Genomic DNA, 16,953 nt, shown 5'->3' on the forward strand with positions numbered 1-16,953 from the left:
CGGCCACGCCTGCGTTGGCCGGACCAAACCCACGAAACGGCGGGCAAACGCTGCCGTTCCGCCTCCTACCGCCCAGCGATCGCCTCTGCCTGTCAATCAGGCAGAGGCAATTGCATCCCTGCTACGGCCTATGTAAACTCCCAGATATTTCATTTTAGAGGAGCGCCAGGCAAAATTTAAATAGTGACGTAGGAGATCAAAGGCTGAAGATGAAATATTGAGGGCGAGGGGTTCTGTCTTTCAATATTTCCCCTTTATTTTATTGTGGTTGTGGGTATATGGCTAGTGATTATCTTTACTATCTTTCATTTCTCTAGCATCCATAAGGGATACTGGGGTCTTAGTACGATGGAGTATAGATGGGGACCAAAGGAGCCGGTGCACTTAAAATTTCTTCGTGTGCTGGCTCCTCCCCTCTATGCCTCCTCCTACAGCCAGTTTAGAAGAATGTGCCCTTAGGAGAGGATGCACACTCTGAAGCTCCAGAGGATTTTTTCTTCAGTCCATTTTAAACTTTGTTATTTTCGATATACTGTTTGGGCAACAGTATACCTGCACCGTGGGAGTTATGGGGGCTTTTGGTGTTGGTTACCGGTCTCTTTAAGGCATCAGAGGCGCTTCCCCCCTGCATGCAGGTCCACTGACCTGAGAGGTTGTTGGTACCGCAGGGCACTGCGCCTTAGTGAACGCAATCGCAGCACGCTGCACACCTCTAACATAGCCTGAAGGTGATAAGATTGGTGAGTACAAACTGTGAGCCCCGCTAGGGGGGGTCCCCCAGTTCTTGGTGCGGCGCAACGCAGGGGGTGGCATACGGAACCCTCCCTGGGGGATCCACTATAGCCCCCCAGTGTACACTGGCAGCGGTAGTGAAAACTAGCATTTATGTGATGTTTTACGCTGTATTGGAGACATTGCCAGTATAAATAACTGCATAGCTCTGGTGCCATTACAGGGGGCGGAGCTTTCTCAGAACGGGACCAGCAGCATTTTGCCACCTTCGTCTGCTTCCAGCTGCAGCAGCAAGGACACATAGCTCCTCCAGACACTTACAGATACTCAGGAAACTGGTACAGAGGTGTAAATAAGGAGGAGAGCCGCTATTGTACACTATATGGTGTCCTGAAAAGGACAATAATTCCAGTGTTTCACTGTGATATATGTAAAGATACAGCTTGCAGTCTCACTAAGCCTGACAAGCTTGGGTGGTGTGCTGTCCCTCTCTCATTCTGTATCTCCTCCTCACATACAGTAAGGCAGGCTTGCTATTGTAATACTTGTGTGAGTGTGTGTTGTCTACTGTAAACATGGTCAGACACCAATTATGCAGTGCATGTCACACCAGATTCTCTCCCTCTACGAATGTTTCCCTATTATGTGAACAATGCAGTCAGTCCTCCTAGGTCACAGACCTAGCTGCAAAGGCAGTTGATAAACAACTCCCTAGTTCACTGCCACATAAATGTGGGCTGTCTGATTTACTCTCAGATTCTGAGGAAGAGGTACAGGAGGAGGGGGAGGAATTAGATCCTATTACTGAGGATTCAACTGCTGCACAGGGTATTGAGCCCCTCATACTGGCTATCAGGGATTTGTTAAAAATCCCTTTAGAAGACGCTGCAGCACTGCAGTCGTTTTTCTTACCACAGAAAAAACTCAGTTTCACTTTCCCTGATTCTCTCTGGAACTAGATGACATATTTAAGCAAGCCTGGAAAAATTCTGCTAAAAAATATCAGGTGACAGAAAGGTTTTTGCACACTTTCCCATTTGCCCCAGAAGGTAGGAAAAATAAGATTTTACTCACCGATAAATCTATTTCTCGTAGTCCGTAGTGGATGCTGGGACTCCGTAAGGACCATGGGGAATAGCGGCTCCGCAGGAGACAGGGCACAAGAATAAAAGCTTTAGGATCAGGTGGTGTGCACTGGCTCCTCCCCCTATGACCCTCCTCCAAGCCTCAGTTAGGATACTGTGCCCGGACGAGCGTACATAATAAGGAAGGATATTGAATCCCGGGTAAGACTCATACCAGCCACACCAATCACACCGTACAACTCGTGATCTGAACCCAGTTAACAGTATGATAAACGAAAGGAGCCTCTGAAAAGATGGCTCACAACAATAATAACCCGAATTTTGTAACAATAACTATATACAAGTATTGCAGACAATCCGCACTTGGGATGGGCACCCAGCATCCACTACGGACTACGAGAAATAGATTTATCGGTGAGTAAAATCTTATTTTCTCTGACGTCCTAGTGGATGCTGGGACTCCGTAAGGACCATGGGGATTATACCAAAGCTCCCAAACGGGCGGGAGAGTGCGGATGACTCTGCAGCACCGAATGAGAGAACTCCAGGTCCTCCTCAGCCAGGGTATCAAATTTGTAGAATTTAGCAAACGTGTTTGCCCCTGACCAAGTAGCTGCTCGGCAAAGTTGTAAAGCCGAGACCCCTCGGGCAGCCGCCCAAGATGAGCCCACTTTCCTTGTGGAATGGGCTTTTACAGATTTTGGCTGTGGCAGGCCTGCCACAGAATGTGCAAGCTGAATTGTACTACAAATCCAACGAGCAATCGTCTGCTTAGAAGCAGGAGCACCCAGCTTGTTGGGTGCATACAGGATAAACAGCGAGTCAGATTTTCTGACTCCAGCCGTCCTGGAAACATATATTTTCAGGGCCCTGACAACGTCAAGCAACTTGGACTCCTCCAAGTCCCTAGTAGCCGCAGGTACCACAATAGGTTGGTTCATGTGAAATGCAGAAACCACCTTAGGGAGAAATTGAGGACGAGTCCTCAATTCTGCCCTGTCAGAATGAAAAATTAAGTAAGGGCTTTTATATGATAAAGCCGCCAATTCTGACACACGCCTGGCTGAAGCCAGGGCTAACAGCATGGTCACTTTCCATGTGAGATATTTTAAGTCCACAGTGGTGAGTGGTTCAAACCAATGTGACTTTAGGAAACTCAAAACAACATTGAGATCCCAAGGTGCCACTGGAGGCACAAAAGGAGGCTGTATATGCAGTACCCCTTTTACAAATGTCTGAACTTCAGGCACGGAAGCCAGTTCTTTCTGGAAGAAAATCGACAGGGCCGAAATTTGAACCTTAATGGACCCTAATTTTAGGCCCATAGACAGTCCTGTTTGCAGGAAATGGAGGAAACGACCCAGTTGAAATTCCTCTGTAGGGGCCTTCCTGGCCTCGCACCACGCAACATATTTACGCCAAATACGGTGATAATGTTGTACGGTCACATCCTTCCTGGCTTTGATCAGGGTAGGGATGACTTCATCTGGAATGCCTTTTTCCTTCAGGATCCGGCGTTCAACCGCCATGCCGTCAAACGCAGCCGCGGTAAGTCTTGGAACAGACAAGGCCCCTGCTGGAGCAGGTCCTTTCTTAGAGGTAGAGGCCACGGGTCTTCCGTGAGCATCTCTTGAAGTTCCGGGTACCAAGTCCTTCTTGGCCAATCCGGAACCACGAGTATAGTTCTTACTCCTCTCCTTCTTATGATTCTCAGTACTTTTGGTATGAGAGGCAGAGGAGGGAACACATACACTGACTGGTACACCCACGGTGTTACCAGAGCGTCCACCGCTATTGCCTGAGGGTCCCTTGACCTGGCGCAATACCTGTCTAGTTTTTTGTTTAGACGGGACGCCAACATGAACACTGCTGACAGTGCTATCACATGATTTTCCGCCCAGCGAAGAATCCTTGCAGCTTCTGCCATTGCCCTCCTGCTTCTCGTGTCGCCCTGTCTGTTTACGTGGGCGACTGACGTGATGTTGTCCGATTGGATCAATACCGCCTGACCCTGAAGCAGGGGTTTCGCTTGACTTAGGGCATTGTAAATGGCCCTTAGTTCCAGAATGTTTATATGAAGAGATGTTTCCATGCTTGACCACAAGCCCTGGAAATTTCTTCCCTGTGTGACTGCTCCCCAGCCTCTCAGGCTGGCATCCGTGGTCACCAGGATCCATTCCTGAATGCCAAATCTGCGGCCCTCTAGTAGATGAGCACTCTGCAGCCACCACAGAAGAGACACCCTTGTCCTTGGCGACAGGGTTATCCGCTGATGCATCTGAAGATGCGATCCGGACCATTTGTCCAGTAGATCCCACTGAAACGTTCTTGCAGGGAATCTTCCGAATGGAATCGCTTCGTAAGAAGCCACCATTTTTCCCAGGACCCTCGTGCACTGATGCACTGACACCTGGCCTGGTTTTAGGAGGTTCCTGACTAGCTCGGATAACTCCCTGGCCTTCTCCTCCGGGAGAAACACCTTCTTCTGGACTGTTTCCAGAATCATTCCTAGGAACAGTAGACGTGTCGTTGGAATCAGCTGCGATTTTGGAATATTTAGGATCCACCCGTGCTGACGTAACACTACCTGAGATAGTGCTACTCCGACTTCTAACTGTTCCCTGGACCTTGCCCTTATCAGGAGATCGTCCAAGTAAGGGATAATTAAGATGTCTTTTCTTCGAAGAAGAATCATCATTTCGGCCATTACCTTGGTAAAGACCCGAGGTGCCGTGGACAACCCAAACGGCAGCGTCTGAAACTGATAATGACAGTTTTGTACTACAAACCTGAGGTACCCTTGGTGAGAAGGGTAGATTGGGACGTGGAGATAAGCATCTTTGATGTCCAGAGACACCATATAGTCCCCTTCTTCCAGGTTCGCTATCACTGCTCTGAGTGACTCCATCTTGAATTTGAACCTTTTTATGTAAGTGTTCAAGGATTTCAGATTTAAAATTGGTCTCACCGAGCCGTCCGGCTTCGGTACCACAAACAGCGTGGAATAATACCCCTTTCCTTGTTGTAGGAGGGGTACCTTGATTATCACCTGCTGGGAATACAGCTTGTGAATGGCTTCCAAAACTGCCTCCCTGTCGGAGGGAGACTTTGGTAGAGCAGACTTCAGGAACCGGCGAGGGGGAAACGCCTCGAATTCCAGTTTGTACCCCTGCGATACTACCTGTAGAATCCAGGGGTCCACTTGCGAGTGAGCCCACTGCGCGTTGAAATTCTTGAGACGGGCCCCCACCGTCTCTGAGTCTGCTTGTAAAGCCCCAGCGTCATGCTGAAGACTTGGCAGAAGCAGGGGAGGGCTTCTGCTCCTGGGAAGCGGCTGCATGGTGCAGTCTTTTTCCTCTTCCTCTGCCCCGGGGCAGAAATGAGTGGCCTTTTGCTCGCTTGTACTTATGGGAACGAAAGGACTGAGTTTGAAAAGACGGTGTCTTTTTCTGCTGATGTGAGGTGACCTGGGGTAAAAAGGTGGACTTTCCAGCTGTTGCCGTGGCCACCAGGTCCGATAGACCAGCCCCAAATAACTCCTCCCCTTTATACGGCAATACTTCCATATGTCGTTTGGAATCCGCATCCCCTGACCACTGTCGCGTCCATAATGCTCTTCTGGCAGAAATGGACATAGCACTTACTCTTGATGCCAGGGTGCAAATATCCCTCTGTGCATCACGCATATATAGTAATGCATCCTTCAAATGCTCTATAGTTAACAATATATTGTCCCTGTCCAGGGTATCAATATTTTCAGTCAGGGAATCCGACCACGCGACTCCAGCACTGCACATCCAGGCTGAAGCGATAGCTGGTCGCAGTATAACACCAGTATGTGTGTATATACTTTTTAGGATATTTTCCAGCCTTCTATCAGCTGGTTCTTTGAGGGTGGCCGTATCAGGAGACGGTAACGCTACTTGTTTAGATAAACGTGTGAGCGCTTTATCTACCCTAGGGGGTGTTTCCCAACGCGCCCTAACCTCTGGCGGGAAAGGGTATAGTGCCAATAATTTATTAGAAATTAGCAGTTTTTTGTCGGGGACAATCCCACGCTTTATCACACACCTCATTTAATTCATCTGACTCAGGAAAAACTATTGGTAGTTTTTTCACACCCCACATAATACCCTTCTTTGTGGTACTTGTAGTGTCAGAAATGTTCAATGCCTCCTCATTGCCGTGATCATGTAACGTGTGGCCCTACTGGACATTACGTTTGTCTCCTCACCGTCGACACTAGACTCAGTATCTGTGTCTGTGTCGACCCACTGAGGTAACGGGCGTTTTAGGGCCCCTGACGGTGTCTGAGACGCCTGGACAGGCACTAATTGATTTGCCGGCTGTCTCATGTCGTCAACAGTTTTTTGCAAAGTGCTGACATTGTCACGTAATTCTTTAAATACGATCATCCAGTCAGGTGTCGACTCCCTAGGGGGTGACATCACTAACCCAGGCAATTGCTCCGCCTCCACATCATTTTCCTCTTCATACATGTCGACACACACGTACCGACACACAGCACACACACCGGGAATGCTCTGATAGAGGACAGGACCCCACCAGCCCTTTGGAGAGACAGAGGGAGAGTTTGCCAGCACACACCAAGCGCTATATATATATATACAGGGATAACCTTATATAAGTGTTACTCCCTTTTATAGCTGCTGTTTTTATTATTAGCTGCCAATAGTGCCCCCCTTCTCTTTTTTACCCTGATTCTGTAGCAGGTCTGCAGGGGAGAGTCAGGGAGCCGTCCTTCCAGCGAAGCTGTGAGGGAAAATGGCGCTTGTGTGCTGAGGAGATAGGCTCCGCCCCTTCACGACGTCCTTATCTCCCGCTCTTTTCTGGAAAAATGGCAGGGGTTAAATACATCCATATAGCCCAGGAGCTATATGTGATGTATTTCTTTTTGCCAACCTAAGGTATATCTGTTATATTGCGTCTCAGGGCGCTCCCCCCCCAGCGCCCTGCACCCTCAGTGACCGGAGTGTGAAGTGTGCTGAGAGCAATGGCGCACAGCTGCAGTGCTGTGCGCTACCTTAGTTGAAGACAGGACCGTCTTCTGCCGCCGATTTCACCGGACCTCTTCGCTCTTCTCGCTCTGTAAGGGGGCCGGCGGCGCGGCTCCGGGACCCATCCAGGCTGAACCTGTGATCGTCCCTCTGGAGCTAATGTCCAGTAGCCTAAGAAACCCAATCCACTCTGCACGCAGGTGAGTTAGTTTCTTCTCCCCTTAGTCCCACGATGCAGTGAGCCTGTTGCCAGCAGGACTCACTGAAAATAAAAAACCTAAAATAAACTTTTATTCTAAGCAGCTCAGGAGAGCCACCTAGCCTGCACCCTTCTCGTTCGGGCACAAAAATCTAACTGAGGCTTGGAGGAGGGTCATAGGGGGAGGAGCCAGTGCACACCACCTGATCCTAAAGCTTTTATTCTTGTGCCCTGTCTCCTGCGGAGCCGCTATTCCCCATGGTCCTTACGGAGTCCCAGCATCCACTAGGACGTCAGAGAAAATTGGAAAGATACCCAAGCCGTGGACGTATCAGTCTCCCGCCTGTCAAAAAAGGTGATACTGCCAGCTCCGGGCTCCTTTACATTAAAGGACCATGGGGATAGAAAAATAGAAACTACACTAAAGTCTATTTACACAGCGGCTGGTGTAACACAAAGACCTGTGATAGCGGGTTGCTGGATGGCACATGCCATTCATACATGGGCGACTCAAATTCAGGAGGGTCTTGGGGGAGATATGCCTCTGGTTACTACAGTGTCCCTAATAAGACACATCCAAGACACTGCACACGTCCTGTGTGATTCTCTCAAGGAAATAGGTGCTCTTAATGCTAGGACTACTGCCATGGCAGGGTCGGCACGCAGAGCCCTATGGCTGCGTTAGTGGATAGCGGACGCAGATTCCAAGTGCAGTGTGGAGTCTCTCCCCTTCTCAGAGGAGTGGCTGTTCGGTGTTGAGTTGGATACGTGGATTTCTAAGGTTACTGCAGGGAAATCCAAGTTTCTCCCCTCTGGGGCCCCGCCGGCTAGACGTTCCTATCCGGGGCCGTCTACCCAGTCCTTTCGGTCTAACAAATTTAAATCTAGAGCCAGAGGTGCCTCCAATGCGACTAGAGGCACCAGAGTTAAAGCAAGCAAACTAGCCGCAAGTTCTCAGGAACAGAGCACCAGTTCAGATTCCACTAAGGCCTCAGCATGATGGTGCCCACCCACCCTGAGGGGGTCTCGAAGTGGGAGCTCAACTGCGTTACTTCATCCGCATCTGGGAAAGCTCCTGCCAGGATGCCTGGGAAATGGACCTCATTTCTCAGAGCTACAAGCTTCAGTTCGACAGCGCTTCCTCCCTAACGATTTTTCAAATCAAGCTTACCAGCTTTGGAGGATACGCATGTTCCGCTGCAATAGCCCATCCTCAAGTTGGTCCAGTCACAAGTAATTGTTCCAGTGTCACTTCAACAGGGAAAGGGTTACTACTCCAACCTGTTCCTGGTACCGAAACCGTATGGTTCAGTAAGGCCCATTCTGAATCTAAGATCCTTGAACCCTTACCTAAAGGTTTTCAAGTTCAAGATGGAATCCTTGTGAGCTGTGATTGTGGGTCTGGAAGAACGTGATATAAAGGACGCCTATCTCCATATCCCGATTTGGCCGCCTCACCAGGCTTACCTGCGGTTTGCCCTGCTGAATGATCACTACCAGTTCCAGGTGCTACCCTTCAGCCTGTCCACAGCTCAGAGGGTGTTCACGAAGGTGATGGAGGAGATGATGTTCCAACTCCGGGTCCAAGGGGTCAACACTGTCCATTACCTGGACGATCTCTTCATAAACGCGAGATCCAGGGAGTTTTAATTGTTCCATATAGACCACACTATCCAGCTTCTGTGACACCATGGGTGGATTCTCAATTTATAGAAGTCCCACCTGGAGCCAACTCAGCGGCTCCTGTTCCTGGGAATGTTGCTGGATACTGTGGCCCAGAAAGTGTTCATCCCAAGGGACAAAGCGAGAACACTCCAGGAGATGGTCCGAATGGTTCTACGGCCTTCACGAATATCCATCCATCTTTGCATAAGATTGTTGGTGAAAATGATAGCCTCATACGAGGCGATCCAGTATGGAAGGTTCCATGCCAGAATATTTCAATTGAATCTCCTGAGCCAGTGGTCCGATTCACATCTTCAGATGCACCGGATAATACGGCTGTCACCTCAGGACAGGATTTCCCTCCTGTGGTGGCTGCAGTCTTCAAACCTACTGGAAGGTCAAAGTTTCGGGATTCAGGATTGGATCCTCCTCACGACAGATGCAAATCTGAGATGGGGAGCTTTCACCCGGGGGGCTCAGTTCCAGGGCAGGTGGTCGGCCCACGAAGCCCTACTTCCGATCAACATTCTGGAACTTCGGGCGATCTACAGTGCTCTGCTTCAGGTCTCTCCTCTACTCAGGGATCACGTGATCCAAGTTCAGTTGGACAACGCCACGGCGGTGGCGTACATAAATCGACGAGGGACAAAAAGCAGGGCCTGCATGCGAGAAGTGTCAGAGATACTCCTCTGGGCAGAAAGAAATGTAAGAGCTATGTCTGCAATCTTCATTCCGGGAGTGGACAACTGGGAAGAGTAGGGGCTCCACCATCAGGTGTTTCAGCAGAACGACAGGTGGGGCTGCCCACAAATAGACATGATGGCTTCTCGACTCAACAAGACGCTTCGCTGGTATTGCTCACGAACCAGGGACCCTCAGGCGAGAGCAGTAGATGCACTGACGTCGCCTTGGCCTTACCGGTTGGTCTACCCGTTTCCTCTGATTCCATTGATCCCAAGGGTGCTAAAACAAATCAGGAATCAAAGAACCCAGTCAATTTTGATTGCCTCGGATTGGCCTCGCAGGGGCGGGGTACGCGGATCTTCTGGACATGTCCGAAGACCTGTGGCCTTTGCCAATGAGAAAAGATCTTCTTCAACAAGGACCGTTCATCTAACCGGACTTACGGTGACTTTGTTTGATGGCATGGAGGTTGAGGGGAACATCCTAGCTCACAAAGGCCTTTTCAAAAAGGTTATTGCTACCATGGTTCAGGCCAGGAAGCCTGTGACGTCAAAATACTATCATCATTTCTGGAGAAAATATGTCTCTTGGTGCAAGGAATGCACGTATCTGCCTGCAGAGTTCCACTTGGGACGTTTCTTACGTTTCCTGCAGGCTGGTGTGGATAAGGGCTTACGTCTGGGTTCCCTGAAGGTCCAGATTTTAGCGCTCTCAATTTTCTTCCAGAAGAAATTGGCAGTGTTGCCAGAAGTTCAGACCTTCTTGAAAGGGGTACTTCACATACAACCTCCTTTTGTGCCACCCACGGCACCCTGGGATTTGAATGTAGTGTTGGAATTTCTACAGTCCTCCTGGTTTGAACTTCTGATAACGGTAGAAGACAAGTACCTCACGTGGAAGACAGTGATGTTACTGCCCATGGCTTCTGCTAGGTGTGTCTCAGAATTGGGGGCCTTATCGTGTAAAAGTCCCTACTTGGTCTTTTATGAGGAAAGAGCGGAGCTCAGGACCAGGCAGCAGTTCCTGCTGAAGGTCGTACCTGCGTTCCACTTAAATTAACCTATTGTGGTTCCGTCAGGTTCTGGCATTTCTGCTCTTCCGGAGGCATTGGATGCTGTGCGAGCCTTGAAGATCTACATCAAGAGGATGGCTTGGATCAGGAAGACGGATTCCTTGTTTGTGCTATATGATGCGCAGAAAAAGGGTTGCCCTGCTTCTAAGCAGTCTATTGCTCGTTGGCTTCGTCTTACTATCCAACAGGCCTATGTTGTCGGCAACCTTACCTGTTCCACAGTCTCTGAAGGCCCACTCTACAAGATCAGTGGGGTCTTCCTGGGCGGCTGCCCGTGGTGTCTCGGCCTAGCAACTATGTCGATATGCTGATATACAGAAATGGGTTCTCTGCGCACTGAGGTGTTAATCTGAGGCGGGCTGTGCTGCTGGTAATGAGGGGTGTCCCACCCCCCCTTAAATGGTAAGTATACAGATGTGGATAAAACCACAGGGAACCAGCGCTCAAACCCTATTTGTAGTGGTGAGTGATACGGTTATAAAGTGAAGCTAAAATCAATAATGAAAAAAACTTCCTCCCAGAGGAAGACCCTAACAGGTCGAAACGCATTGGAGCTACCCATCTATACTACATTGGACTGAGGACGAATATTCACTACAAAGAAGGACAGTACTGCTAATCCTTTCCGCAAACCATCCGGTCACGTGATCCGGAGTTCCGGAAGCAACCGGTTGCCAGGCGACGGAAGAAGCCCGAGACAGAGGAGAGTGGAAGGCGGAGGGGAAGGGAGAAGGGAAGTCCCTGTAGGAGGAGGAGAGGCGCGGCCAGCCGCTCGGAGAGCCCCGGCCGGGTCCACTTCGCCTCTGTGACAGGCGCACACCCCAGGTCAGCGGCCCCACAGAGCGGGCCTGATTCGGGCGCTCTACTGTGGGACGTGCTGCAGGAGGAATAGCGCCAGTCCAGGGTCCTTATTCTCCACTCTAACCAAAGCATACACTACCGCTGTCAACTGTTCATCACTTCACAAGAGAATCCTTCACTTCAGAGCACAGATTAGCGGGACGCCGCTGTCTGTATAGACTTGTAAACCGTTTGGACTTTAGTACATATTATCATTAATATTTTTTTGTGGCATTTTTCTTTTTCTTTTTTTCGACTTTACAAAGATTACAGCATTTGTTCTTTCAATTGAACCTTGCACTTCAGAATTTAAGCTCAAACCAGGAGCGTGCCCCAATCACTGATTGACTTTTAAACCGAATTTATACCTGTTGGGAAAGAAAGTATCTCAGCACCTTAGAATAAACAACCTTAAGTATATTACCTGCTTTTTCATTATTGATTTTAGCTTCACTTTATAACCGTATCACTCACCACTACAAATAGGGTTTGAGCGCTGGTTCCCTGTGGTTTTATCCACATCTGTATACTATGTCGATATGCTACCTGGTCGGGGAAGAACACCTTTGTGAAGTTCTACAAGTTTGATACCCTGGCCAAAAAGGATACCCAGTTTGGGCAGGCGGCATGCAGATGTCTCGGCACTTTCCCGTCCGTTCTGGAAGCTTTGGGACGTCCCCATCGTACTAAGACCCCAGTATCCCTTATGGAATTTAGAGAAAATAGTATTTTAATACCTACCGGTAAATCCTTTTCTCGTAGTCCATAAGGGATACTGGGCGCCCGCCTCAGTGCGCTGACTTTTCTGCAGGTTTTTCTTTTATAAAAGTTACCTGTTCAGCTGTTGCTGTTTGGTCCCAGCCGTTGCTGGTTGTTTTATGTTTTTGGTGTGCTGGTGTATGAATCTCACCACTCACTATTGTTATGTTCCTTCTCTGAAGTATGCCCATTCTCCTTCATGCACAGTTTTACCTATACCGGCTGTAGAAGGGGGCATAGAGGGGAGGAGACAGCAGACCCAGCTGAAGAAATTTAAAGTGCACTGGCTCCTTTGGACCCCATCTATACCACATCATACTAAGACCCCTGTATCCCTTATCGGACTACGAGAAAAGGATTTATCGATAGGTATTAAAATCCTATTTTTGCAAAATTAACTTCAACTTTACATCATCTCCAGAGAGGGAGATCACACTGTCTAATGGCAAAGCAAAACTCAATGCAACATAAAGCTCTAGAACTACATTGTAACATTCAATTTATTTTTAATTAAAATTTTAGATGTTTATTTTTTTGCTACTAATGGCCCAGAATTAATTAGCCCAACAGCTGGCATTCCTGTATATTGTACAGATGTGGGGTAGGACCACAAATGTTTGGACTTAATTTCCGGTATATTATGAATGCTGTTATATAACCTATTTTCAGAAGGTTCTGTATTACTGAATTAACTTCCCTCTACAGACATGTAACATTTACATTCTCAAGCAGTAGAAAGCTTGGTATCATAACTATAGCATTACCCCTGCCTTTACCTGCTGGATTTCGTATCCATCTAGTTTTCTTCTCAACAGACAGGTTTCAATCAAAGCCTTTGTTAGCTTGGACTGTAGCTCTTGTTTCTCCTTAGTACAAGACACTAGCCTTGCCTTTGTAGAACTCAACACTTTAATGAGATTTTCTTTCTCGATGGTAACTGATGCAAGTTCTTCTAGCTTTTTATTCATCTCTTTTTTTAAAACCTCTATTTCTTTCATTAAAAACTGTTTTTCAATACTCAAAAAATTTCTTTCATCCAGAATATGTTTCCTTTGGTTCAGAAGCTCTTCACATTTGTCAGCCACGAATTTAATTTCCTGGACATAGTCTTCTCCGTCTTGTTCCGCACTAGATAATTTTAGCTGAAGGAATGCTTTAGCTGTCCTAAGTTCGCTGATTTCTCTTCTGTAGTAGAAGTTTTCATCCAGTAAGAATTGTGTGTTCCTATGGAGTTGTTCTAACATCCTTTGGAAACCAAAGTTTTCATTCCTGAGTCGCTGGTCTCGGACTTCTGACTTGTCTGATTTAATTAGGGAATTTCTTAGTTCTTGTATCTTCAATACGCGTTCGCTGATAATTGTGTTAATCGTGGCTATATCTCCATCTTCCAAAATCTTCATTTGATTCTCAAGTTTTTCGAGTTCATGTTTAAAATGTACAACTTGCTCTAGGGTTGCCTCCTTTCCCATGCAGTCATCATTTTCACACTGTTCTGTGTTCCTGGTGTCCCAACAAGTATCATTAAGTGAGAGCCTGCTAATCTCAGTCTGAGGTTTAATAAGAGATGTTTTGCTCTGATGCTGTGAAGGCGTGATTCCTTGATTATTCCCATGAATGTTATTGGTTGGTTCAGTCAGTGGATCTTTTGCATGGCACATTAGGTGACTGGTATTTGCAGATACACCAAGCAAACTGTTTTCATTCAGAGGTGAAGAGATATCTGTTATCCTTAAAAGTTCAAACTGTCTTTCTTCAGTAATACTATCTTTTCTGTTCAACTGCCCAGGTGATAACTTCTGATGTTTTAGCAAATCCTCAAGCTCATCATCACTTTCAAATGAAACAAAAGGGGATTTGGGCCGAGAGTTATGATAGCTGGTGAATACATTAGCTCTTATAGCTAAATCTGGAAATTCCTTTGAATAGGGTTCAACTGAATTAATGGTATAGAGAGATTTTGACTCAGAAGGTGAATTATGATACTTTTCAGCACGCTCTGCATTTGCTGAGCAATTGCACAATTTCTCACTTTTCTCTGTGATAGTGAGTGGTCTGTAGCTCCTATCCATACACTGAGATTGGCTAGAGCTATTATTCTGTAATGACATAATTAATAGTCTGTGTTAGGTGATCTATAGTTAAAAATGTGTACTTAGATGATCAAAAGCAATTTTCACATGACTATACTATTAAGATATAAGAAAATGATTAATATAAAAAGTGCATTATGATATCAGAGGTAGTAGAGGCTAAGACAGTACAGCAATATAAACACGGTTGGGATAGGCCTAGGTATGTCCTTACAAAGACCTATTTTGTTGCAATTACCAAAAGAATTCAAAAAAGGGTCAGACTAGATGGGCCAAGATGTTCTTGCCTGCCGTCAAATTCTATATTTCTATTTTACCATTAAACTAATAATGCTGCAATATGTGATCCCCCCCCCTTATATATTTCTTAGGTGGTGTGGCCACACCTCCATGGTCAGGACACACCCCCTACATTACATGGATCCTACTCTCTACAGCCCTGCACACGTGTATACAGTAGGAGTCATTATAGGGGTGATAGGGCACATATATATAGTCCATGATTTTCCATAGTGCAAGGATTTTTAACATTTATAAGGTGGATCATTGGGCCCGATTCATGTTTGGTAGTAAAGCAAAAAAAGCAAGCGGCTAGGCAAAACCCTGTTACACTGCAGGGGGGGGGGGGAATGTAATATGCAGAGAGAGTTAGATTTGGGTGGGGTGTGTTCAAACCGAAATCTAAATTGCAGTGTATAAATAAAGCTAACATTTATAGGCTATGGTACGTGCAAAAGCAGACAGTATTTACCCTGCACAGAAAAAAATATAACTGTCCCAAATCTACATCTCTCTGCACGTTGCATCTGCCCGACCTGCAGTGCAACATGGTTTTGCCCAGTTGTATGCTTTTTTTTGCTTTACTTAGAAACATGAATAATACCCATTGTTTGAAAGAAGGAGCTCCACCCTTTTCAAACAAGGGAGCCCCCATTGTTCTACGCTATGCCATTAGGTAAATATGGTACTTCTCCCATTCATTTTATTTTTGCCCTGCATATGCAAGTCGTCATTTTCTGATGTGCATCGCTGTCTGCCAGAGGCAGGTATTTTAGGATGATATCGGGACGATTTGTTGTATTGGAACAACAAATCATCCACATTGTCTATTGTGTACCCTCCCGTGACTGGCTGTGCTGCATGGTCAATCAAAGGATATTATGTGTGTGGCCATGCATATTAATGAGGGATGGAACGAGAGATCGTTCCATTGTTCAATACATTGTAAAATGTGTACCGGCAATCTGTGATGGTCCGAGGCGAAGGGAAATCGCCCAGACCATAAGCAGGATTGCCGTTCGTCCTCATATGTACCCGACTTTACTGAAAAGATCACTGTTGAGGATGAGTGAGACTCATCCTCTGCAGTCTTAAGGTATATACGGGGAATGAGCCCCATAAAAACAAAACTTCATTACCCTGCGTAAGATGTTCTGTGTTTCTCGGTACTGCTATATAGTGAGCGTATGGTAATCATTGATGTGAAGCTGGGAATACAACTGCCCTGGTCCTCTTATGAATTGTATCTGGTACTCAATGAATCTTGTACTGTATATGGCACATTAGATTATTAACAGTTTAGATGCCCCTTGACAACTGTTTTCACTTACAAGTGGATAGAGATCTGTTTTTCTTAAATGCATCATCTTTTCTTCAGTGTCACTTTTTTTTTCTTTTAAGTGGAGCGGAGGTAAATCCTCAAGCTCATTATCACTTTCAAAAGAAACACAATTATATTTGGGTTGAGAGTCATGACAGCTGGTGTATTTCAGTATATTTTTGTACTGTACATCAGCAGTTGTAGATACAGGTGGATATTCATTTGCACAAGGTTCAGATGAATTGCTTTGTTTTGATTCTGCCACTAATGGGAATCCAGGCGTCTCAGAAGCTGCACTGTAATATGTCTCCGAATGCTCTCCCTTTGCTGGATCATCCCGCAATTTCTGACTTTCCTCTGGAACACTTGTCTTATTTGTGACAGTGAGCGGTGTGTACGTTCTGTCCATAACTTGGGTGGAGTTATTATCCTGTAATTACAAATTCTGTTTTAGGTGATTTAGAGTTAAAATAGTGACATTAAATTATCAAAATCAATGGTTACACAAATATACTTATCAATAAAATCACCACAAATAAAGCCCTGCACACACTTGGCAGCATACTAGAAGATAAGAACGATAATCATATTGTCCATTGTGTATGGATGAATGATGCGCGCACCCGCTGGTCGTTCTCGTTCATCCATGATCTACCGAACATGCAGTTCAATGTAAACAATATCTTTGAGCTGCATGTTCGGGGGGTGCATGGGATGACACCACTGAACGATATCGTACTTCGATATCGTTCAGTGTGTATGCACTGGCGATCTCCCCTAATTAGCAATCAGCGATGGTTTGGATTTAAAACCAACAACCATCAATGGTACAGCTTTTGATGGCCATCACTAAATTGAAGTTCCTGGTGAGACTGTTGAGACATTGGGCCAGATTCAGAGGTGCACACACACAGCACACTATTCTGAAGTTCATGTAGTTGAGCAATTAATACTGCGCATGCGCAGTAAAAGTGTTACCCTAGATGTACGCACAAAGGCGCTGTTGCATATGGCTCAGAATTGGAGTGGTAAAGCGATGGGTGTTCCTGGGCACTGACTGAGGGGTGTCTGAGGAGAAAGCAAAATATGTCTGTCTCGTGGGCGTGTTGTGGGAGTGTCAGTTACAGTGGCTGCGTTCTCAGACACGCTGCCGCTTCCAGAGAGACCATGTTCAGATAGAGAAACTGCACATGCTATAGGGCAGCTGGA

General features: G+C 46.6%; 1 protein-coding gene across 10 annotated transcripts in view; it reads right to left on the bottom strand.

Annotated features, from left to right (window-relative positions):
• LOC134923475 (uncharacterized) overlaps positions 1-16,953 on the bottom strand; it is a 196,963-nt gene that overhangs the window by 6,441 nt on the left and 173,569 nt on the right. For all 10 annotated transcript variants that reach the window (XM_063920761.1, XM_063920764.1, XM_063920759.1 and 7 more), the window contains 2 exons: positions 15,755-16,174; positions 12,831-14,150 (listed from right to left, as the gene is read on the bottom strand). In XM_063920761.1, coding sequence (XP_063776831.1) covers positions 12,831-14,150; positions 15,755-16,174 — 1,740 coding nt within the window. The remainder of the gene's footprint in view (positions 1-12,830; positions 14,151-15,754; positions 16,175-16,953) is intronic.

Source organism: Pseudophryne corroboree, chromosome 1, assembly GCF_028390025.1.
Source record: "Pseudophryne corroboree isolate aPseCor3 chromosome 1, aPseCor3.hap2, whole genome shotgun sequence".
Lineage (NCBI taxonomy): Eukaryota > Metazoa > Chordata > Amphibia > Anura > Myobatrachidae > Pseudophryne > Pseudophryne corroboree.